The sequence below is a fragment of the Aspergillus fischeri genome, genomic scaffold, assembly GCF_000149645.3.
Source record: "Aspergillus fischeri NRRL 181 1099437636259 genomic scaffold, whole genome shotgun sequence".
NCBI lineage: Eukaryota > Fungi > Ascomycota > Eurotiomycetes > Eurotiales > Aspergillaceae > Aspergillus > Aspergillus fischeri.
In genome coordinates, this window is record NW_001509766.1 from 143,899 (window position 1) to 169,142 (window position 25,244).

Genomic DNA, 25,244 nt, shown 5'->3' on the forward strand with positions numbered 1-25,244 from the left:
CGAGATTCTTTCCAGATGACACTGTGGGAGATCAATGTCAGGGTTCTGGAGAAGTATTCTGCCCGCCTCCGAACCTTACTTCGGTGGGCATTGAACACTCAATTTCGCATGGTTGGTTTTTCAACACGACCATGAAGCCACCAATAACACTGAGGAAGCTAACAGCCCGCAGATGAACTGGATAGTTTTGATGTAGAGTCCTCAGTGCTCGATTTAGACGACTATGCTATCATGTTTTCACCACGTGCAGAAGAGCCAACAATGGACCAACGCGCTGGTCTGCTTCAGAATAGTGCTGCGCGGGATGATCAGCTTCTAGGCAGCGATTCAGGTGACGCCCCGAACTGTGTGCTAGAGAAAGAGCTCTGTCTGTCTCAGCTGTCAAGCGCACACGATCGTGAGTACGCCAAAGGGACATCATCATCTGGCACTGATCCTTCCCTGGACGTCAATGTTGATAGCAGTATTAGTGAGTTGAATAAGATTGACAGTCCAGCAGCAGAACAACCGTGCTCTGGAAATGACATTGACAGTCCGACAGCGGACGAGGCAATTCCCGACGAAGACTCTGCAGGTCCATCCGAACCTCCATCCGATCAACGCAAGCCAGGAAGATCCAAATGTCAGCGCAGCAAGAAACGCAATGGCAGTGGAGTAGGTTCGCAGCGGAAAAAGGCGAGGTTAGGACAGGCTAAACTGCTAACGGAATTCGTGGGTTGTAAAATTTCTGCGCAGGAGATATACAGGCGTTTCGCTGGAAACTGCAAGAGCGCCGACAGTCCTGAGATTCTCACTAACCTTTTTTTCTCGATTGCTTGCCAAGAAGCTTTCGTGCAGCTCAAGAAAGCGATTCCTCAGCTCCGCGGCAGTATGAAGATTTCGTTTTCTGCCAAAACAGTGTTCGATAACCTGAAGTCTTTGGAACAAGTGGCCTCCAACCTGACTGCTGGACGCATCATGCAACGCCATCTTCTCGTGGAGCTGGTGGAACATCGGATCCAACTGGAGGATAAGTATAAACCCGAGAACTATCGGCGGGCGAAGATGATCAGGGAGGACAAACGGCGTTTAGAGCGCTCTGACGGGCTGGCCCTGGATGAGATGATAAGGGAAGCATATCCGACAGTGATAAAGGGTTCAGATGAGTATAACAAATCTCGAACCACGCTGAGGAACAATCTGAGTAGTGGTCGGAATCCGCACACCCTCGCCCATGAATTTGGGAGACATATCCTCGACCTGATACCAGTAGGCGAGGGGCTCGGAAAGTCGAGCATAACGGACAACCAGTAAGAGCTTCCCCAGGGAGCAGCTCATATCATTCCACTAATGGCAACAGATGGGCTAGGGTTCGCCATGATGACTTCAAGCTCTTCATTTCGGTTCTTAAAGAGAAGCGAGGTCGCTTCTTGCGTCAATGCGCTTCGTGCCTAGATTCATTTTTTGATGTTAGCGACGACAACTCCAATTGCAACAGAAGATATCTCCTGGAGGACGTGGACGAAAGTTCCGTGACAGCCGAGAGATACGACTCCTCTGGTCTGGTAGACATGCTTGAAATGGTGGTTGATGACCAGCGTGGTTAATCAGTCCATGCAACTGTCGGTTGACGGCGGTAGTATAAGACACTCGTATAGAAAGGTTGATTTTATGGCGTTTTCATGATTCACGCGTAGAGTTTTGAACTTCTTGTGAGACCAAGTATGAAAGCAAAGAGCGACATTATGGTTCAATGAAGATTCAGAGGATAGTTGCAATTTGATCAGCATAGTCGGATATCTCATTGTGTCGTTGTCGAACATGTCTTCTGAGTACTGTTCAATATGTTTAAGCGTTGAACATGTTGTGGATTGTGTTGAACACATGTTGAACACTTCAAGCAAAAAGGGTGATGGGCAAAAATTTGCCACGACTCCCGGAGGACCTGGAAGGGAAGCGGCTTCTTTGGAGATCCATTGTTTTCTGTGGGACTCGTATTTTCCCTGCGGCCAATGTTAAGACGATTGAGATGGGTTCGCGATGCCATTGGTCGTTGGACTAGTGCTAGGGTCAAAATAGACGAGCTGACTAGGTCATGTGTAAGACAAGCGTCAGCGAGGGCATTCTTGCAGATGACTGATTGGATTAATCCTGTACACTTATGCAATTCTGAATAACTATCCCAAATTCACTCATGCGCCCATCAAGTACTCCAAATTCATCCAATCAGACGAGAGCGAGTTACACAATAAATGTACAGGTTCCTTCCTATATGCGCTCTTTCCGTCGCCTACAGTAAGCGGAGTGCGGCGTAATAATAAATTGTTGAGAATGACTTAAGTATTAAAGTAACTTGCGACGGGAGAAGGCAAGTTTGTTAATGGTCAACCAAGAGCATTCTGGATATAGAGCGCCTTTTATTTTCCTTTGCCCAAGTCGATATTCAGCATTCAACCATCCCGAGCCGAATCTTTACATGAGCAGGCAAGACATTCTGGCTTTAATCAATCCTTGAACTGTGCCCACTCGGCGAAATCCCGGAAGCTGGAGGTCTCTTGCAATGGTCCTATCGTCGTCGTCACATAACCCGTTACGTACCGAGCCAAGTTACGGGCTGCCTCCGACTCTTGCTCAGAGATGAAACAGAACATCGGCGCCAACTCATCAATAAGAGCAGCAGTCAAAGGGGACGTTTCCAGAGCGTTCTGAAATTTCTGGAAGGAAAGTAACTTCAAGGATTCCCATTTATATTTAGCCGCATGAATGTAGATCCAAGAGTGGATGAAGAGTGTAGGTAAGAGTGTGCGACTCTCCCTAGGGTGCTTTGGCACCACGACTGCGAACGGTCCATCGAAGGCTTGGGCGTTCGCCTCTTCCAATCGTAGTGACACCTGAGAGCTATTCTGTGAAGCAAGGACCGTCTCTGAGATTGAATAGTTCCCCGTATAGACGTACTCACAGTAAAGTGCAAAAGTGTCCAGATCGATATTCCTCACGACGATCGGCTCTTCACCTTGTATTCTTCCAGGAATATCTAAATCCTCCCTTAGAGGCTGTGGAAAACGCTCAACGACGGCTGAATGTATTGATAACCGAATTTGTTCTGAGCCCACGAGGATACACAAGGGCTGAGACCTGAAGATGCTACTTTCCGTCAGTTGCTTGCTTCCTCTCATTGTAAATTCCTGTGGACCACGAACTAGTCTGGCTGATGATTCATGCTGATTTGTGGGACGGGCTGACAGTTATCTGGTAAAGCGTTCAAAAACGGACCGGGACATGCTCTTTTTACTGAGGTAGTAATAGGCACGCATAGATGGCAAGTTGCTCCTGCGCCTCAGTTTTGGGCTTGTCTCATACAATCAGGGAAGGACATCAGGAAGCGGACGGCTTGAGCTTACTATTATATGTAACTCTATTACCCCTGATTGTGCGTCGACACCAAGCCACAATCAGAGTGCTGACTCCCCTAAGTGATGACCTGCATCGCTTCTGATTTGTTCACCAGATATGCTTTATCCAGTTTAGTGTACAATCAGGCATAAAAGTCTTGCGGGAGCAAAAGTTTTGACCAATTGCCCTTGCCTACGTAGTACATATCAACAGTCCGACTTCACTGTCCTTTCGCAAGGTGGCTGGACATTCATAACCGTGGGAAAGTCTGTCCACGTGACCTGGCAACTCGCAAATTCTCCTCTTTATCTTTCACTTCTACGGCCAAGTTCATGACTATCATTTTCTCCGAGTCTGAAATATAATTATTACCGTCTCATCAGTAATGGAGATCAAAGGGAACGTCTGTGTGATACCTGACGATCAATTCTTGCGGGAGCAAAAGTTAATGACCAATTTGGTGTTGACTAACAGAGTACACTAAAGAACTAGACGCAAAATCAAAAGAATCTTTCAAGCTTAACCAGCCTAGTCCGATGCCACTGGAAGCAACGCGCCCAAATGAGATCACAGAGAAAAGCGTTGATTCCCATCAGTTGCTTTTTCTTCAGCCTCTCCGAACTCCCTTCCAGCCTGCCCAAGTCTCCGCAGCGAGTACTTAGAACCATTAGAAGCTCCCAGCAGATTATCACCAGACGTTGACCTTCAGCGTTTTCTCGATGGATCCAAGGCCACTGCGTTTGCAAGTCAGCAGGTCATTCGAAACATGTGCCTAACTCGAGTATGCACCTGAATGTGACTGGGAGCTAATACTCCCATTGATCCAGTTCTATTGAGGATACCACCGACTCTACCGTGCGATGATCTTCCCACAACAGCTGCACGACGGCTTCTGCATTCCGAAGGCATTCAAAATCCTCATCCTTGAACAACAGCAAAGGGCCATTGTAAAGAAAATTGTCTCCCTTATCAAAGAGGATCTGGTGAGCTGTCTCCACATTGAACCATTTCAATATATCGTATACGACGGGCACGTTCTGAAACCAAGCACGGTCGGCCAGATCCTGACTTTTCTTGCATTCGAGAGGCATCTCTTCTCCGATCATTCGCAGTGCTCCGTGAGGACAGATCTTTATGGAATCTTTCCTCACCACAAGCTCCGTTTTCTTGATGGTAGCCAAATAGGTCTGACTAGCTTTTCTTACCACCTCAGGTTTCCCTGAGGTTGCACACTTTTTAACCCACTCCTTGAGGGGCAAAAAGTATTCCGGACTGCAGCGATGGCAGCTGTCAAGACTGCCGAAATGATGCTTCATCTCTCCTGTTTCAAATACTGGAAAAGTTCCTAGTGAGCAGCTGCTTCCAATCGATCTTGGAGGTGAAGGTACACGCCCTTTTCGAGTCAATGATCTGACTATATATATCTGATGATTGTTTTACAATACCTTGGCCCCTTCATTCTTCCCGTCGTCCCGTTCATTATTGGGTCCTCTTCCAGACAAGATCAGCTGGAATGAAATGTTGTGAATGCTTCATTCCTCATATCCTACGGTTCTTTAGGCATTTTCCACCAGGATCTTCGTCCGGAAAACATCTTGTGGAATGTTGAGTTCAAACGAGCGTTGATCATTGATGAACTGGCTACTCCTCAATTCTTCATGCGATTAATTAGAAGCATTTGCAATCTACAAGCCCAAGATGACCTACGTAATAACCAGACGAGGCAATGCATGCTAACGTCACGTAACAGCTTCAGGAGAACACCGAGTGCTAGGATTAACTTCTCTTGCGTGATTTGTGTCCGCTCTCACGTACCAAGCTCAGAGGCAAACATGCTGGTTTACTGACCGCCCAATAATACGACGGAGGCTCTTAAAGTTTAGTACATTGGAGACTTTCTCTACTCTTCAGAGGCTGGGAGTGTGTGTGCACCCTACCCGTACAAGTCTCTTTACATCGTCACTGCCGTCGGGGCAAATATGGCGCTCCAGATCATTTGTGTGTATGCGACGATGGCCTCAGAAGGCTGAGTGTTCCACCAACCATGTATAAGCTCCCCGTAACAAGGACTTGTATTCCATCTTCACGATCTCCTATTTCCCTTGCAAGCCTTACTGCCCCCTCAATCGTTGGTGCGGTTTTAACCATGGCCTGCGGATCAAGTTCCTTCCACACCGAGGTGTACAAAGCGCATACATCATGTAATAGTGACTCAGAGTCTTTGATGGTTCGGTCTGCCCATACAACGTAAATTCATCAGTCAAGATCTGCAGAAGATTCCTCCTATTTTTACTTACCGATAGGGTCACCATCTTTCTCTTGATATGTGGTAAAAATGACATGGCCAGGTTTCACCTTGTTTCTAAAGAGTGCGTGCGCTAAAGATCGCACGAGCGCCACTCCATCTCGCTCTTCTGACAGATGGCTGAAAATAAGGGCGCGGCACCTTCCTATCTTAGCTGACAATCATTTTTAAATTGTGTTTGGTTGACTTACTTCTGCTCATTGTTCACGTTCCTGGCAAACCATTCTGCAGTTTGGTCTAAACTGAGAACGTTGTGCGCCCCATCCACAAACCATTGTAACTTCCCTTCATCTATAATCTCAAATCTCCCTGTGAGCCGGAAACTTTGCACACCATGGTAGATGTCTGCATCACTAAGTGTATGGCCGGGTGTCTTGGTTCGAAGAAATGCTTTAGTGAGCTCAAGCGCTAAGGAGCAGTTCAATCGTTGTACTGGGACGCTGAGTACTCTACCATCGGTGGGAAGACACTCATTTGCTGGCACGAACGTCAAAGTTGTGCCTTTATCAAGAGCACGCTTTCGCATAACTTCCGCGGGCCCAGGGTCCTGGGTTACGGAAAAGGCAGGTGCACCTGGTTTAAATATTCCTGCTTTGTGCCAAGCAATTGTCTCGATGGTAGGTCCGAGCTGTGCAACATGGTCCATTCCAAGAGACGTGATTCCAGTTACAACGGGATTTCGTATTACGTTTGTTGCATCATACTCTCCGCCATGGTGGACCTCGAATATTGCCGCATCAACCTCTTCTTTGATGAAGGTGTGGAAAGCCAGTAGGGCGAGAAACTGCAGGTATCGGGGCTGCTTTGCGACTCCCGCACTCAGTTCTATATCCGCAGGCATAATGCGATCCCACACTTCGAAGAAATATCGGGTAAACAGTTCTTCCGTGACTGGATGGTCATCAATTTGTATTCGTTCGCGAACGCATTGCAAATGTGGCCCGGTATAGAGCCCAATCTTCTTGGGAAACCCTGTTCTCACGCTATGTGCACGAAGGAAGCTGCGTGTAAAAGCGCAGGTGCTACCCTTCCCCTTCGTGCCGCTGACATGGATGACATTCAACCTGTTTACCGCGTTATCCTAGAACAGGTCAATCGCCGGCGTATCGCAGTTCATGGATAATTCGTACTGAGTGTCCTAAACTTTGCAGCCATTCCTTCATTCCAACCAAGCTCGGCACGCCTTTGAGAGAATTCCCATTCACTGTCGTGGTATCTTGAATGGTGGAAACCGGAGTCGTCAGACTCGTCGGTCGGCTCGTCGGTCGGGCTTTACGTCTTCTGGTTTCAAGGAGTTTGAGTGCGTTCTTCGCGTTGTTAGTCCTGGTATCAAAACTCAATGAGAGATATACCTCGTAAGTGCGTTTCATTTTGGCTTATATGATGGTTTAACCTCTGGTTGACGATTGCACAACCGCTCGAGGTTGCCTTCGCTCCTCTATCTGTCATCTTAGCTGGCACGTGGCACGCTAGTGGTTGGTCCATCGTGCCCCGCAACGGCTACGACGGCCCAACCGACCCATTGACAATTTACCAGTGATGCACGAAGAGGGTATAAAGTCATTTGCACGGTGCTTGCTACTGAAGGAAGGATTTCAGTTGTTGGCTGAAAATCAGCACCTAAACGAAACTTCATACATGACATAAAAAGAAATCGTCAAGCTTTTCTCACTCAGAGACCTTGCGTGGCTTTGGTAATGTAGTCATGCCAATGGGAATTGAAAATGGGAATCCAATATATGCGAGCCTCTGATTCCATATCTGATCTCGCCTCTTGCAGTACATGCGCGCCATCTGTCTCACACCCGGCCATTAAAAGCGCATGAGCGACAGAGCAACGCACGAGACTAGCATTGAAACTCTTATCCTGGCCCAGGCGCCGCAAGGCTGATAAAGCGTTTCTCCAGCGTGAAATCGCTTGCTCCCACTTAAACTGCTTATGAGAATTCCTTGCCAGTGAAATCCAGAGGCGAAAAACGTAGAATTGAGCATTGTAGTCCGGTTCATCAGAAGATGAAAAAGCACGTTGAAGCTCAACCAGAAGCTCTTCGGCCTGTGCAAACATATTCCGTTCCAGGTAGGTCTCTGCGAGCGACATTCTTAGCCGTCGGCCAGTTGCAATGTCTTGAGTCCCCTTCTCTCTCATCGGAGTTAACTCGAGAAGCAGGAGCTTTTCAGCCTCAAGCGGCTGGCCCAGTTCGCAACGTAGGTCTGCCACTTCTGAAAGGAGTACCCGGTACCACCCAGTTCCCTCAAAGTACTCATCAAGAAGGCAGCCTTGAAGAATTCCATCAAGTAGAGTCAAGGCTTCATGGAAGAGGCCCTGGAGTCGAAGGATCTTGCCCAGAGTTATGTCTCGGGCTCTTGATGTGATTTTTTCAAGAGAGGAAGGGACAACGTCCAGCGGCTGCCACTCTGTCAACTCCGCTTTCGCTTCGACGAGTTTCTGTTGGCGGACTAGATTCTCCGCGAATGAAATGACAAGCTCCCCACGTTGGGCGTTATATCTCCTACTCAATTCCAACTCTCTCTCTTTGGGTGCAGCCGCGTCGTGCAAGAACCTATGCAGGGCGCTCTCCGACTCCTTTAATTTTCCCGACATTCTCATTACCGAGCTCTCCCTAAACGCGAGCCAGGCATTAAGGAATCGATCATTGTCACCTTCGAGGAGCTTTTTGGTACGGTCAATTGCCTCGACCTTCCATTTTGCATTCGAAAATCGTGAAGCGGCGAGAAGAGTCGATGAGAGTTCGTGCCGGAAGGAGGCATGGTCGCCGTGCTCCAGACACATTGCATCATATTCAGAAAGGGCTCGGCTCAGGTGGGGTAACAGCTTTCTTCCAAACTCTCCATTTCTGTGATAGGCATTAGCTGTTGACTCCCGAAGAGAAAAGAAAGAACCTACTGCGGCTCAAGGAAGCGGTTCCTCGGAAACGCATGACAAACGAGCAGAAGAGCTTGCCATCGCCATTTCCTCACGTCGGACGGCGACAACCGTTTTATAGCACAGTACTGGACAAGCGGATGAATGGAAAAGCTCCTAAGCCCTTCGGATTCTTTGTTGCAGGAAATCAGCGAGAAAGAAAGCAGCTTCTCCACGGCCGTATCAAACTCAAAATCTCCTTGGATGACCTGTATCAATTGTCTCTCCACCCCTTCCATTTCCGCATCTACCTCAGTCATCTCACCATCCTCACCCCATCTTCTTTGGGGAGAGGAGCCTCGATGTAGAAGCATTTCCGGAATCGAAGACGGTTCCAGAAAGGAGAACAGAAGAAGAAGTGAGGCGGCTCCTGAGGACTCTCGCTCCACTTGCTTAAAATTGATTTCCCAGGTTGTTAATACTGCCTTTTCAGAGTCTCCAAGACGTGAAGCAAAGCCAAGCAAATAATCTCGCCGAGTCGTATACAACCTACAATATTCCCGAAGGCTTCTGTGCCTTGAGCGAACGAATGCCCCGGCTTGTACTAAGGCGAGAGGAAGGGACCCGAGAAGGCCTGTGACGGTCCTTGCGTCTTCAATATCCCCTGCGGTAGGGTTCTGGAACCCTGACTTTTCGAGTAGTAGTTGCACCGCATCATTTTCCGTCAGGGGACTCAGAACGTGGCCGTTCTCCGTTATGCTGCCAATCACCGCCTGGTCACGACTGGTGATAATAATGTGGCCCCAGTTCACGGCCGGGTAAAACTTATGAAGTGGTACATTGTCCAGATCGTCTGCATTATCGAACACCAGAAGCCACTTACTGTTTTCAGGCCGAGATAGCCAGCCTTTAACAGCACCGATCTTGTCCTTAGAATCTCCAAGCCTAAGAAGGTCATGTAAGCGATCAAAGTCTGCCGAAAGCGAGACCATTGATGTTGCGTTTATAAAGGCAATCCCTGACGGGTATTTTGACAAATTTTGGACGGCATAGTGCAAAGCTGTCTGTGTTTTCCCCGCGCCCCCTGCGTCAGGTTAGCAAAGATTATATATCCATTATGATGCATAAACTTACCAAGACCGCATATTGCGAATGTCCGTCTGCCTTGAGCCTGCCCCTGGTCTTCATGGAAGTACGTCTTCAGCATGTCAAATACATCATCTCTTCCGCGGAAGAACGAGCATGGCTGCGTTCTTAGGTCAAATGGAATAGAGGATTCTATTTAGAAGTCAGTATGTCCTAACAAGAATGTCCGTAGAATTTACCATTGTTTTGGTCCGTGAAAGGTCGCGTTTCACTCGGATAGCCACTGCGTAGGGTCTGGGCAAAGTCTTTCAGCCGAGAAACCACGGGCCGAAAGGACCGATCCTGCGAAGACCTGAATCTGGCAATATTCCTGTGGTCGGCGAACTGGGGGACGGCGATCTCATGGGGAACATTAAGAATCGCAGAGCGCTGGTCGACAATCTAAGGGCGATTAGCCGGGTGGAACTATGAACGCATTCTCGAGATGGAGTTACCAGTCTCCTTAAAAAGGGGCCGATGGAGGTGAACTCGAGCTCATAGAAGGATACAAGTTGGACTTTCCTCCTCCTCTTGAGGAAGTCTTCAGTAATTTCTAACAGGACCTCTGAATCCTTCTGCAGTGTCCCTATAAGCGCACGGGGAGTCCTTATTGGCGAAAATGCTGAGACAATATTTGCCAGGACCTTTCCCATAGCTGCGAGGCTGCTACCGTTATGAGGGGTGCCTAGAGCCCTGTCAGTAGATGATGTATATACGAAGTTTTGAGATTACCTTACCAAGGAATAAGATTCCATATACAGCTTGTTGGACTTGCTCTTGCTCCTGGGTACAACCTATCAACAACGCCTTTTCAGCGGCTAAGTATAGGTCCGAAAGTAAATCGAACGTGGACATTCACCTTCTTCGCTATAATTCCCCCCAGGCTGTGGCAAACAAAGACAATAGGCCGGGATTTCTCCTTAATGCCGAGTTAGCAAAACTATGCCAAGAAATCCAGCGTGACTGACATCTTCTGTTGTCCGTAGATCTACTAGCTCTGCGAGCAACTTCAATGATATGCTTCGTAGGTCTTGCTGCGCGGTGAAATTCTTGAAGCGGGCATTATATCCGAAAGTCATAATACGAATGTCTGGAATCGCTGCAGGTAGAAGATCTCTTAACCACATTACTCCAGTTTCAGTGTGAGTCCATGTGTTGATAGGGTCCCCGTTGAGGCCATGGATCGCGACCAAACTGTATCTTCATAAGCCACCGCCCGCTTCCATAGCAAAATATAACGATGCATCTGTTTGACAAAATGCTTACTCGAACACGGTCTTATGAACCCGGTTTTTCTCGTCGGTAGTTGATGGGTCATGGAGAATGATAATCCCGTATTCGGTGTCCTTAGTCATTGTGTGGTAACTAGGTAGTCTAGTTTCGGAAAGATAATTGAGTTTCAGGAGGAAGCATTTGCATTGTGCTGGGCCTGGCAGTTAAAAGGTTCGCGACCCATCAAGCTTGTGACACGTGTAACAGTGGGATGATTAGCTAGCAATATGCAAGTCATCATATGCCGCCAATACAATTGTCTGAGGAGCCGCGGAGTGCATGCTCTATTTAACTGATCATTGGGCGCGAAGTGCAGAAATATCGGTGCCTGACCTCCAATCATCCTGCGATTGTGATGTAGGACCCCGCAATGGTAGGACGATCAATAAAGATTCGTCGTCCTATCGCCGCTTGCTCCCTACCTATCAATCAGATTTATCAGGTACACAGATGATATACACAGATGAGGCCAGTTTAGCGTAGCATTAGGTGAATTTAACTAGGGACCCTTCCTCTCAAGATCCTTGATATCTTTCAACCATGTAACTATACCTTCTGTCTGGAACCGGCACGGCCCGAAGGTAGTCCCGGAAGGAAAAATTGACCACTCCGGACAGACCTTTTCTGGTCCAGACCTGTGAAGATCAGGTTCCCCATCTTTAGGCCGAGCGACCCTGCGAAAGTTACGATATAGTCCACACCGGAATACTACTAACAAGGCTTCCGTTGGTAAGGTAGACATTTGCTGTCATGGACATTCCAATAGTATGACTCTATGGGTCTGTCATAGGTCTCCCGTGAGCCGATACCAAGAAAGCTATCATGGGGAGACAACCAGAATAAAATCTCGGCCTGCCCCACCTGTGTTTTGTTTGGGAAGCCCACTTATCACGTGCTGATCTCTCTAGCTGTAAACGGTCAGCGTAGGCGCTCAGAAGTTTGCATTGTGCGATCTTGCAGATGCGATACCTTGCGGTCTCTTCACTCCATAAATGTTAGAGTGTACTTAAGCATGGAGAAGCCACAAATGTATTTTGTGCTGCGACATTTCCTTAACGGCACCAAATTTCTTCTCCAATGTCAAGACAGCTGGCCGCTCCGCTATCTAGCTGCTGGACGGGAAGTTGGACGGCAAGTTTCCACTTAGCAGGTAGAGATGTACTGCAACACTTGAGATTCCTTAGACCAATTATTGATTAATAAGACATTAAGCCGGTGAATAACGTTCCACTCTACGCCGCGCCCGAGGCTGTCCGTATCGCTGCTGATAACCGGAATGTCCTCTGCTACCCGCCGATTCGTGCAAACTAGAATCCAAGCCGCTGGCCGCCTCCGAAGTCTCATCAAACCAGCTCAAACTCCTCAGCTTGGTGCTATACCGAACCTGAAGCGAACCCTTCGTCCTTCCCGGGAAGTGCTTCACAATCTCACTCCATGGAAGATGGTCTTTCTGCTTTAATTTCATTAAAAGTTTGTCCTCTTCGGATAAGACAGCAACACGCCTGCTGGTGGCACAACCAGAGGGTTTACGGTTACTGCGTGCGCTGTACCCGCTCTGGAGACCATCACCTTGATCTTCTAAAGTGCTCCTTGTTGACTTATTCAAGAGAAGATCCGTTGTTCTATCTTCTTCAAAAGTGAAGGAATAGACCACGCGAGAGAGGAGCACCTGGCGCGTTAAATAGCCCCTAACAGGAATAGTCTCAATATCCTGAAGTCCAGTTGTTTGACAGTGATGCCGAGGTTCGTCAAAGCAGACAGTTTTGCGTCGTGCGGTTCTTTGTGTGTTATGGCGTTCTTGGCCCGTCCTTTGCCTCACGGTGGCCCCTCGTCGCCGTCGCTTCCGGGGATGCGGCAAAGTGTCACTGTCATCACCATCGTCATTTCCGTCGGCATAATCGTTGTCACCATGATCATCATTATCGATATCGCTCGGAGATACGGAATTCCTCTTCCTTTTATCCATACTCGACCTCTGAAAGTTGGTCTTCGTCTGCTCAGCGGTCGCTATGATTGAGGGGCGTTCCGGTACAACAACAGAGACGGAATAAGACCGAGATGGACTTTTCAAGTGATTTCGCGACCCTGACTCTGATACTGCGCATGTCTCAGGTTGTTCAGGTGCATTTGAGGCGCGGGTCATCGATGCAGCATCATCGGTTGGGCGGAGGGTTGTTTGGGCCCCATCTTCATCCCCCGGAAATGTATCGTGCTCCTTATGAAGGCTTTGGCTCTGTTGGCGTTCAGCCAGCGCCATGATCGGATCTTCTTCTACTGTAGCTGAGCAATCGATCGCCTGGATGCTGTTCGCGGTCGGCGTGGTCGTGTTTTCACTTATTGAATCAGGGCACTTGGGATCATGACGAGATACAACCTCGGATTCGGCAGTATCTGTCGTTACATTATCTGTCAACAAATTGTAGGATTCGGCGGAATTGCAGTAGTCATTCGGCTCTGACGTAGACAGGTCTGTTCAAGCACATGAGACTGGAGCGCAAGCGACGCTCAGAGGAAGGACGCACCGTCAAGTACACAGTTGCTGGATTCAGCATCCACAGATGCTGTATATGTTGACGAAAGCATAGAATTGATTGGATCTGGTGGAGACGTTCCCTCTTTTTTGGGAGTAAGATGGGCCTGCGCTGGAGTAACCTGCGGACTATCTCCAATCCGTCCTTTTGATATGTTCTCTAAGGAAACTGTGTAGCAGTTACGTCAGCCAAGTTAGATGGAAGATCATATTGACAAAGCTGGACAGGATACAAAAAGGGCATGGCTCGTTTGCCTAAGATGGCAGGGGGGCGATTTCCTTACCGCTGCTTAACCCAACTGATTGCCCCGTTGCAACGTTACCTCCACCGTCATCTTGCTGGAATTTGTCGTTGTCCATGGATGGGTTGAGACACGGCTGGCCTTTGAAGGGCGTAGCGTCAAGTTTGGCAAACTCTTTGTCAAAATTGTTTGCATCGGTTGTAAGCCGTATATCAATACTGGACTCAGGGACTGGAGGGACATTGGTGATTTGCAACGGTCCAGAGGAGCAGTATAATGCAGATGAAGGAGAATTTGGAAGGGGAGGAGATGCGGAATGTGAAATAAAACGACGAGGAGGTGGTAGCGGAGGGCGAGGTGGGAGAGGATGTGACTTTAAAGGTGGCGTTAAGGGGAAGTTTGAATGCTCTGAGATCTCAGAGCCTGAGGCGCGCGGTTGTGATGGCTTGGATGGGGATTTAAGGACAAGTGAAGGGTGGTAAGGGATGATATGGTCAAGATTGATGACAACCATGGCGCGAACGTCTAGGGAGAAAGATGTACTGGGAGTAATCCAGCACAATTTCTCCGGGACTGGTATGAAAATAAGTGAGGACAATGGAGAATCGTGTGAAATTGCCGACTGGGAGATTCGAGGGCGAACCTCACGGGGAGCTTTTATACTATTCTTCGCCGTTTCTTCCTAAGCCGATAGCCCATGTCGTCAACCAAAATTTCAGCCATGCCTCCACCGAGAGCACCTGTGTTGTAATCCTAGACGTCAGAGTCGTAAATCTGCGCAATCCCACGGCCCACCACCTTGATCTTTCTGTCGGGCAAGCCGAGGCCTACCATAAGCGGAAATGAGCTGCAGTCACTCCGAGACGGCGGCGAAATAACTGGGCTCCGCGGACAGGGGATAGCCAGCCGTCCCAGACACCCAACAAAGAGCAGCCAATGAAGCACGAGTCTGCGAGGTGCGGCAATTCTGCGATTGGCCACAGGCTACAGTCGTTGGGACAGTTCGAGATTAGAATCACCCATCTTCCTTGCTGCTGCGCCTTAGCAGGCGGGCCGGGTTCGGTGAATTCACAGAGATGTGATACCACTGATTCCACTCAACTGCGGCTCATGAGTAGATGGCCAGCAGTGATAGCAGCTGCAAGGCGCAGCTCAGGGAAATGGAGATGCGCTATTTTTGCCATTGGCTGGGTATTGCAAATGACTGGGCTAGAGAAATAGAAACAGCTGGTGGAGACAACACAGGTGCAATAACCGGCTTCCATTGGTGACTGGTACGCGAGGACGGGCAATGCCGGATGGATCAGCTGCGGCCTAACTGTATCAAAGCATTGCTCTCCTCGTTCGAATGTTGCTAGAGATACGTTAGCGACGAGGCTGATAAATGGAATGATCAAGCGCACGCAGGAGGAAGCGAGGGAGACTTGCTCATCTGACCAACCAGGAATTCTTGGGGGTGCAAACAGAAAAGCACTCTCGCAGTAGAGGGAGAGTTGTTGCCTGCTGGGGAGCACCAAGACGTAGGCCACGTCACTAAAATTCCGGAAGAGGCAGGGATGGCCTGTTGGATGGGAGGATAACGTACCACAATAACCGGAAATTGTTGGCTGGGTTTCAGGTTTCCTCTCGCTAGGAGATACGAAGAGTGGTGAAGGCGACAGATTGGTCAGATGATGAGGAAAGAAATTATTTTGGCCCCCTTTTCATTTTGGGTGTGGGTGAACGGCGTACTCCGGGCGCTGATGATACGTATTGGTTCTGTATGGAGTGCCTCCTGGGTGGGAAAGAAAGAAGTTCGAAGAAGGGGACGGCCTGTTGAGCGACGCACCATCCATTTATATAGATGTTGTAGGCTTGTGCTGGGCGGTAGGCGCCGGCAGATCCCGTCCCAGAAAGGTATGAGACACTAAACCAGATCAGGCACAGGTCCAGCCTATGGGAGTACGCACAGCACGGACGCTAAACCGCAACAGGATGACAGCCATTTTCGGCCTTGCCAGCACAAATGCCAATTGTACTTAGAAAGGCTGGTTTTTATATCTATCTTACTATCTACCTTCTAAAGTCCTTTCTTTAGTGCTTATAAGATTACCTAATAGGTCTTATCTAACTTCCTTACTTCTATCTATAGGCGCTGTAGCTAATTATCTTTAAATATACTTATAGGTTACTTAAAGTCTAATATATCCTTAGTCTTGTCTACCTATAGTCTCCCTGGCCTTATCTTAATCCTCTTAAATAAGGACCAAAATTAGTATGAAATATGCTTATCTGATAGGCCCTTTGGCATATCTTGCTATCTATATAATAATATATCTAGATGAGAGGCAAGCCTACTAGGTTAGTAGTATAGCTTGAAGTTAAACTCTATTAAAATATCTACCTACTGTATCTGCTGCTTACTTAACTACTATAGCTTTTAGAAGTATTAAAGGTTTTTATAGTCTATTAAGATAGTGAAATGAGGCACTATCTTAAGCTTAGGCTGCCACTCCTTTAATACTTAAATAATAGCTAGTAGCTCCTTATTATAAATCTTATAGTTTACTTCTACAGGATTTATCTTCTGTAAGAGATATGCACAGGGGCATAGTATACTATTATCTTAAACTTAAGAAAGAACTACACTAGTTGCCTACCCAGAGGCATTAGTTTTAACCACTGTTTTGCACCCTTCTTTAAAGTAAGCTAGTATAGGGGTAGTAATAAAGAGTTCTTTTAGTTCTATAAATATATTTTAATAACTATTATCCTATTTAAAAACTACATCCTTACTAGTTAGCTAGGTAAGGGGTGCTAAAAGGTTAGTAAAATAGGGTATAAATATATAGTAGAAATTTACAAACCCTAAGAAGCTTTATATATCTTTAACTATCTTAGATACTTCCTATTCTCTGATCACCTCTATCTTTTTAGGGTTAATACATAGGCCTTCACCTACCTTAATAATAAAGCCTAGATACTTTACAGATATCTATTCAAACTCTAACTTTCTAATATTACACTACAACCCAGTAGCTTAGAGTTTCTTTTGTCATGGGCTGCCCCCATGACACGCACTGCATTGTGTATGTAGCTGTGGTCACATGGTTCCCTGTTAGTCTGTTGCTGTGTCATCTTAGCATGATGACAGCCTGTACCTAGTTTTCTTCCTTCTTTAGCAATTCCACTCCATACCTTCATGGCCTATTGGGACGGCTAGAGTAAAGCCTCAGACTGAGATATTCTAGTCTGTGACAGTTAGAATTGCTCACCTACCTGCTAGTAGTGATAATAGCCAACAAAGCTATTACAGATTCTCAGAGAGAGTTTTCACTACCCCTGACCTGACCAGCCTGACCCCTGAGAGACTTAACAAGATATCTGACTAATCTACCCTCCTCCTACTTATACAGCAACTCCAGCAAGAACTCCAGAACTAGCATAATAAAATCCAGATACTCTGCGCAGACCTGAATACCTCTCATGCTGATGTGCAGCTACTCCAGACCCACCTCCTGTCCTAACTAAGATCCCACCTGCCAGACCCCCCCTATTTTGATGGCAAACTATACACTCTGCATACCTGGCTCCCATCAATCTGAGCAAAACTTTGATTAGATAAGCTTATCAGAGCTGATGCTTTTAATTATATATAGGATAGACTAGAGCAACCATAACAGGCCTTAGTCCTTCACCTACACTAATCTGCAGAGGAAACCTAATCATGGGATGTTGAAGCTATCTTCTTATTTTTTTAGTGTCTTTGCTATAACCCTAGAGAACACCAGGAAGCCATGCAGCGCTTCACTACTATATGGTAATGGGAAGATGAGTCCCTTATTACCTTTCTCACCCACTTTAAGCGCCTTATGTATGAGGCCGGAGCAACTATATAGCCAGATAGTTCACACCTGTCAACCCTGCACAGAGGGCTTCGCCCCTCCCTCTGCCAGACCCTAGAAGACACTAATGATGACCTCTTTACCCTCTTATATAATGAATATGTTGAGCTTGTCCAGCTTATTGACTGACGCACCTGTCGCACCTAGCCTGCTAAGAATCCTGCCTTAAAACCTGCGCCCACCCAGACCCATCACACCAACCTAATGGACATAGACCCAGTTTGGATCTCTCATGTCTATTATGTTAAACCTGCCCTGCACACACCATCTACACCATCTGTTCAATCATCTGCTTCTAAACGCCATTCTTACCAACTAGAACATGACCTCTGCCTATACTGTGGTTCTGATGATCATTAGATTGAAGAGTATGACCAACATTCCTGCTCTGCTAGCTCCTAGCCTAGCTCACCTATACCTGCCCCTGCTAAGCCCTGTACTAAGACAACAGCCAGAAGTTCTACTATGGACGCCCTCTTTAGTTAATGGCCCCCAGAGGTGGCCTTAAAGGAGGGGGGTATTGTCATAGGCTGCCCCCATGACACACACTGCATTGTGTATGCAGCTGTAGTCACATGGTTCCCTGTTAGTCTGTCACCATGTCATCTTAGCACAATGACAGCCTGTACCTAGTTTTCTTCCTTCTTTAGTAATTCCACTCCATACCTTCATGGCCTATTGGGACGGCTAGAGTAAAGCCTCGGACTGAGATATTCTAGCCTGTGACATCTTTAGTATGTTAGCTACTTTTTACTAGTAGTCTACTAGCAAACTACTTAAGTAGATGATGATATTATCTATATAAGTAGACATAAAGTCATCTAGGAAGTCTTATAATATATACTACTAAAATATTGCAGGTGTGCTAGTTAACCTAAAAGGCATAATATTCTACTTAAAGAGACCATATTAAGTCTGAAATGCTGTCTTAAACTTATCTCCTAGCTAGATTTAAATCTTATAGAAGGCTATAATAATATTAAGCTTTAAGAACCATTGCACTTGAGCTATATTCTATAGGGTATTATAAATTAGTAGTAATAGGTAATAATCCTTCTTAGTAAGTTCATTCAGACTATAGTAGTTAATATAGAATTAAATTCCCCCTCCTAGCTTTCTAACTAGCAGCACTGGAGATACTACTAGTAACTTACTAACCTAAATAAAGTTCTTATTAAGTAATTTAGTTAATGTCTTTCTTAAGACTAATAGCTCCTTATAATTTATTCTATATAATAGACTATATAGCAGTAGCACTTTATTACTACTTTAATTATATTTTAAGGGTATCTTATAATTAACTCCTGGTCAGTGCCCTAGAAGGGTATTTACTAACTATTTACTAAATATATTTAACTATAGCTAGTAGTGCTTTAGTAGTTTTATTTTTAGATTAATATATTTCTTTAGCTAGAGTACCTTCTTAATATCTGCTATTATTATTTTACTAATCTGTAGTCATTTATTTATTAAAGCTCCTATAATTAGGTTATAAATCTTTATTACTTCTATCTTTATAACCCTTAATTTCTTCACCCTATATAGGCTAATTATTTCATTATACTAGTTCTAATATCTAATCTTCTTACTAGCCTTTATAAAGATATCTATATACCCCTTTACTACTGAGCTTGTTGCTCTTATATCCTTTATCTATAGTTAATTAAGAATCATCTCATCCATCTGGTGTGGAATAATATATATATAAACATAATATTACTAGTAACTATAGATATTAAGGTTGAAGTAGGTAGCATAGGTAATTTAATCCTGTTTTACTACTACTCTGTCTAATTATAAAGGTCTAGGGAGTTTAATGTATAGGAGATTATTAGACTTAATTAACTTATTATTAACTAAAGTATAATAACTATATCTATCATTAATAAGGCTCTTAATGAATTAGAGGCTATTTATCTATATATTAATATAGAATAATAGTTCCTTCTTCTTATTTAAGTCCTTAATTCCCTTCTGCTCCTGCTCATGACTTAGAATAGGAGCTACTCTTTTTCTAACTCTGACTTTATAACCTCCTAAGTAGATTCTTCTAATTTAGTAGATAAATATACTTGCTTAATCTTTTTAATTTAAGTACCCTTTAATACTAAACTACTAGTCTTTTAGGACCCCTTCTCTGTAGTGGTAATATTAACCCTTCTTAACTACTCTTAGGGATAATATACAGGCTTTAGAGGGCATATTATAACCTAATATCTACTTCTTATATATTATAGGCAAAGGCCTCTTTTCTAGTGTTCTGTTACAGCACACTTGCAGTCGGCACAGAATGGTTGGATGAGGCTTATAAGAAAGGCAGTGCAGTCTGATGTACAATCAGGCTCAAGACCAGGAAGTGGCTAAGTCACGTGACAACAGTCCCTAATGCCAAGGGAAGATAACAGTCCATAAGGGACTGTGACTATATAACACTATCATGGACCTTGGGAGAACAGTCTATAATAGGACCTTATAACAGCCTTAGGGTATAGACTGAAAGGGAGGAACTATATAAGAATACTTATTACTATTATATCTAGGACTCTTAGTTTAGTTCCTTGTATTTAATATTAATAACTCACTTAAGTATAAGTTCACTAGTCTGATTTATTAGTTACTCTTTTACTATTAAGGATATGTCCTTAATAGGCCTTACTTCTATCTTTACTGTTCATTGATCTTGTGTTACCTTTAGATTATCCTTGATCTCAGGAAGATCATTGTATCATAGTGCCAGATATATACTTGATCAGTATAGTGTTAAGGCTACCTGGTTAGTAGGCCTCAGGCAAGTATCAGATATAGTCCAGGGACTATATCACCCCCTTCCCAAAGTTATTGACTAGCAGAAGAACAGCAGAGATAGATCCCAGGGTGTGATAAATTAAATGCTGTATAGTATGAATTGCTTTAGGAAGTTTAATTAACTCTTAATATTAGATATTATGGCAGGAAATGCACTAACTCCTACTAGCTTAAATATTAGATGGGCAACACTATAGCAAGTAACTATGCAACCTTAGATCACAGCTAAAGGCCTGATGAATATGATTAAGCAGCTCCAGGAGCATATCTAATAATTAGAAGGTTAACTTGCAGTCAAGTCTATTAAGGTCTAACCTTTAGAACTATTTGATGGGACATGATCCAAGTTATATACATTCTTAACATAAATGGACATGTACATGTAAAGGAATCATAAGAAACTCATTAATAAACCTAATAAGGTCTTATTTATGACCACATATCTTACTAGACTAGTATTTAATTAGTTTGAACCCTTTATAAGGGATTATTAAATGCATAATGCTGATGACTAAGATAATAAGATAAAGGTGATGTTTGCTAGCTATGCTAAGTTTAAGTAATAGCTTAAAGGAACCTTTGGTGATATTAATAAAGAAAGAAATACTTAGTGATAGCTATGGCAGCTTAAGAAGATGGGATCTATAAATAACTATGCCTTAAAGGAACCTTTGGTGATATTAATAAAGAAAGAAATACTTAGTGATAGCTATGGCAGCTTAAGAAGATGGGATCTATAAATAACTATGCCTTGAAGTTTCAACAGATCATATCCTACTTAGACTAGGATGAAGACGCGTACATTACATAATTTAAAGAAGGATTAAAGCCAGACATCCAGGAGAAGCTGATCTGGATGGATTAACCAAAGACATTAAGCAAGATGATTAAATAAGCAGTCAAGATTAATAATAAGTTATATAATTTCACTATGCGCAAGAAAGAAAGGAACTGGGGAAGTTTTAATAATAAGTGCACTATAAACTATTAGTTAAATGACAGAAGGCTAGCTTAACTAAGGAGCTAAGGATACATAGATCCTTATAGGCTATGACCTATGGAGTTAGATATAACTCAAAAATTAGTACTTTCTAATAAGGAGAGAGAATAGCAATAAAAAGAATAACTATATTTCTATTATAGGAAACCAGGACATATATTAAAAGACTATAAATAGTAACCTAGGAAGGGTAAGAATAAGAAATAGTTATAAGCCATAAAAGAGCTCAGTGCTATAATAAACTAAGAAGGAACTATTAAACCATATAAGAGAACTAACAAGTTAAGCATGGTAAGAAGCAATAAATGACTCAGAAAGTTATACCAGGAATGTACCAGCTTAAGTAATAAAGAAATTAAATAAGAGCTTAAGGTAGAAAGCTCTATGGATACTAAATACCTAGAGATTAATTAGTATATAGTGGAAGTAAAGGAACTTATAATAACTAATTTAAACCATAAAAGTACTATTTAGATGGATGGGTCTAACCAAGCCAGGGCTTGGACAAAGCCATCACTAAAGAAGCTAGCTCAGGAGGATTATCCCACAATAGACTATACTGCTATTAATCCCCTTAATAAAGAGTATAGTACTTAGTGGGAGGGCCCTAATCCTAGCAGGGAGGTACCCTATAAGACACTAGAGATACCCTAAAATAATTCCCTATGAAATAATAAAGAAGCAGGCCAGAAAGTTACATAAATTCTGACAGAATTATAGTAATAATAGGAGGTAGATAGATTGAATTAAGCCATCCTAGAAAAGATTAAGTAAGGAGTATGCAGGTGCATACATTAGGATCTTAATTATTAGTAACAGAAGACTAAGACATGGGAGGAACATGTGATTAAGTGTGATTAACACCCTATTTATTATCCATAGTGTGGATGACGGAACATCAACTACTATAAAGCCTTGAAGAAAGTATTAAGAAGAAAGCTAACAGGATCTTTTCATCATTCATGTAATTATAATTAGTGTATTTATCAATACTACTAAGGATATAGGAGACATTAATAGGTACCTTAGTTAATATGCTATAGCTAAGACTGTAGTATACATTATAATAATAATTATATTACTAATTATTAGCTGGAACCACCACAGATTATGCAGAAAAATAGAGAAACTTATCCATGCTAGAGACCAGACTGCTCTTGCATTAGATATAGATAACACCCACATCATAAGATGATGCATTAGATATTATGTTAGGAAGATTAGTGCATAATATACTATGCTATAAAAGTAGAAGGAGGATATTTTCCAGATAAGCTATGATAAATAAAGGAGCTAAACTAGGAAGAGAAGTACCTCACAGCATCCACTTAGTATGGGTAGTATCTAAAGCTAGAGGCATGCATACTAGGATAGTCAGCTAAAGTTATAATTAACTTAGGAGCTACTAGAAATTATATATACCCTTGCTTCAAGGATTAATTAAAGATCCTAGGGATTAGAAAGGCATAGCCAGAGCCTATTTTAGGTCTGAATAGAGAGAACCTAGGAACTTATCTATTAACAGATAAGTTAGGACCTGTGACCATGGTTGTAATAGGATATATTAAGCAGATTAACTTTAACATCATTCCATTGGGCAGGTATAATATGGTATTAGGGATTCCATGGCTCAGGAATCATAACCTAAGGATTAATTAGAAGGTAGGAAGTCTCTAATTTTTAAATTATAATTACCCATAACAGGACTGGATCTAGGGAAAGACCAGGACCTTATGGCGCACTTAATTAAAGGAGAATAACAAGTCAGACATTAAGTAGTTTAGGGGTAAACCAAGCACCAGGAAGTAGTAAGAGAATGCTATTATAGTAATAGTTCTGGCAGTAGTAGTGCTATTATAGCAATAACTATTAGCTAATTAGATGGGATGGGCACCTATAAATGATGATAAATACATCACTACACTATTTCTAGAGAAAGTACCTAAGAGTTCTGTGGATGAGGGACATTACTCTAAAGGATTATAAGAGTTAGTGATAACCTCTATAGATTAGATCTCAGTGCTAAAAGAGTATGAGAAGTATAGGGAACTATTTAAATAACCAGCACAGTATACCCTACTAGTATATAAAAAGCATAACCACCACATCCCTATAGAGGAAGGAAAAATGATAGTGTGTAAGAAACTTTATTAGATATTAGAAAAAGAATTAATAATACTGAAGGAACATATTGATAAACAACTTAGATTAGGAAAGATATGACTATTAACCTTACCAGCAGGATATGGTGTACTCTTTATACCTAAAAAGGATGGAAGTCTATGACTATATATAGATTATTAACCACTAAATATAATTATGATTAAGAATTATTACCCACTTCTATTAATCTATGAAATCTAAGATTGAATTTGAGGAGCAAAATAGTTCATAAAGTTAGATATTACAGATGCATATAACCACCTTTGAATTACAGAAGGCGAAGAATGAAAAACAGTATTTAGAATAAAATATGGTTATTTTAAGTATTTAGTTATGCTATTTAGGCTTACCAATACACCAGCATTATTTCAGAGATTTATTAATAAGGTATTATAAGAGTACTTAGATCTCTTTATAATAGCCTACTTAGATAACATCCTGATCTTCTCAAAGGAAAGAGAAGGATATATTAAGCATGTTAATAGGGTTTTAAAGAAGCTGTAAAAAGCTAGCATTAAACTAAAGCTTAAAAAATATAAATTTTATATTTAAGAGACTAAGTTCTTAGGATATTAGATATCCACAGTAGGAATCTACATGGAATAAAATAAGGTATAATTAATCAGAGATTAGCCTTAACTAAAGAACATCAAAGAATTATAATAGTTTCTGGGATTAATCAACTACTATCAATAATTTATTAAAGGCTATGTGAAAGTCATGCACCCACTATTCACATTACTTAAGAAAGAAGCTAAGTTTAAGTAATAAGGAGAATAAGAAGAAGCTTTTAAAGAAGCTAAGTACAGAATCATAAAAGTACTAGTATTAGTATAATATAACCTAGATAAGGAAATAACCATTGAAACTAATGCATCAGACTATGCAATTAGTATAAGAATAACTCAACTAGGATTAGATGGGAAATCCTGAATGATTACTTTCCACTTGCGAAAGTTAGTTTAAGCAGAACTTAACTATAATATCCATAATAAAGAACTACTAGCTATAGTGGTAGTATTTAAAGTATGGAGAGTGTATCTGGAAGGAGTAAAACACATAATTATTTGTGAATAAAAATGAACAGTATATACTAAATAGTATATAAATGACAAAGGAAATTTCATGAATATAGAGGGGAATAGATGGCTTGCCTAGGTATAAAGGAAGAATAGGAGGAATGGTAGTAGAATAGAATAGAATAGTAGAAGGAAAAATAGCTAAGGATATCTTAGCTTAATGTCTTAATTCCTTAATTAATTATGACTAGCTATAGGGTGATTTTAAGGGTGTATTTATAGATGATTCCTTCTAGCATAGGCCATTCGAATATTGAATGATCTCATAGCTGGGTGATCTCATAGATTAGATCACCATTTGCTAATGGTTGAAATCGATGATGATCAATGATGATCCATGACCATAAGGTTAGAACCATAGATATGATCAACGATCAACCATAGCGGATCAACCCATGGATATGGTCAACAATCAACTATAGCATGGTTTTCACCAACACCCCCCCTTAAGCTAAACATGGGAATGTTTAGATTAAATATTCATTTTCCTAGTGCAAAAACCTTTCTTTATAAAAGGGAAAAAGGCACTAGTTTCTTTCCCTAGCTAATATGCTAGTTTCTAGCATTAAAAACCTCTAATCAGGTAAAAATATGCTAGTTATAT

General features: G+C 43.0%; 6 protein-coding genes across 6 annotated transcripts, besides 5 other annotated features; 1 reads left to right on the plus strand and 5 right to left on the minus strand.

Moving 5' to 3' along the window:
• Positions 1-231: 231 nt before the first annotated feature.
• On the plus strand, positions 232-1,293 carry NFIA_112410 (uncharacterized protein; the record flags this gene model as incomplete). The annotated part of the gene is made up of 1 exon (XM_001262613.1): positions 232-1,293. One exon carries the CDS (start codon positions 232-234, stop codon positions 1,291-1,293), a length of 1,062 nt encoding a protein of 353 aa, XP_001262614.1.
• Positions 1,294-2,483: 1,190 nt separating this feature from the next.
• On the minus strand, positions 2,484-3,155 carry NFIA_112420 (uncharacterized protein; the record flags this gene model as incomplete). Its single annotated transcript, XM_001262614.1, has 2 exons — positions 2,484-2,877; positions 2,935-3,155. 2 exons carry the CDS (start codon positions 3,153-3,155, stop codon positions 2,484-2,486), a joined length of 615 nt encoding a protein of 204 aa, XP_001262615.1.
• A 2,506-nt stretch (positions 3,156-5,661) lies between these two features.
• On the minus strand, positions 5,662-7,047 carry NFIA_112430 (putative tetrahydrofolylpolyglutamate synthase; the record flags this gene model as incomplete). Its single annotated transcript, XM_001262615.1, has 3 exons — positions 5,662-5,734; positions 5,869-6,758; positions 6,808-7,047. 3 exons carry the CDS (start codon positions 7,045-7,047, stop codon positions 5,662-5,664), a joined length of 1,203 nt encoding a protein of 400 aa, XP_001262616.1.
• Positions 7,048-7,349: 302 nt separating this feature from the next.
• Positions 7,350-11,020, minus strand: NFIA_112440 (LipA and NB-ARC domain protein; the record flags this gene model as incomplete). Its single annotated transcript, XM_001262616.1, has 9 exons — positions 7,350-8,532; positions 8,583-9,624; positions 9,675-9,818; positions 9,866-10,067; positions 10,121-10,350; positions 10,403-10,472; positions 10,525-10,584; positions 10,634-10,859; positions 10,932-11,020. 9 exons carry the CDS (start codon positions 11,018-11,020, stop codon positions 7,350-7,352), a joined length of 3,246 nt encoding a protein of 1,081 aa, XP_001262617.1.
• Positions 11,021-12,144: 1,124 nt separating this feature from the next.
• Positions 12,145-13,194, minus strand: NFIA_112450 (SANT/Myb-like DNA-binding domain-containing protein; the record flags this gene model as incomplete). Its single annotated transcript, XM_001262617.1, has 1 exon — positions 12,145-13,194. One exon carries the CDS (start codon positions 13,192-13,194, stop codon positions 12,145-12,147), a length of 1,050 nt encoding a protein of 349 aa, XP_001262618.1.
• Positions 12,800-12,861: a microsatellite.
• A 528-nt stretch (positions 13,195-13,722) lies between the features above and the next one.
• Positions 13,723-14,223, minus strand: NFIA_112460 (uncharacterized protein; the record flags this gene model as incomplete). Its single annotated transcript, XM_001262618.1, has 1 exon — positions 13,723-14,223. One exon carries the CDS (start codon positions 14,221-14,223, stop codon positions 13,723-13,725), a length of 501 nt encoding a protein of 166 aa, XP_001262619.1.
• Positions 14,224-16,047: 1,824 nt separating this feature from the next.
• Positions 16,048-16,740: a mobile genetic element.
• A 1,633-nt stretch (positions 16,741-18,373) lies between these two features.
• Positions 18,374-18,841: a mobile genetic element.
• A 2,123-nt stretch (positions 18,842-20,964) lies between these two features.
• Positions 20,965-21,150: a microsatellite.
• Positions 21,151-23,435: 2,285 nt separating this feature from the next.
• Positions 23,436-24,629: a mobile genetic element.
• Positions 24,630-25,244: the final 615 nt, after the last annotated feature.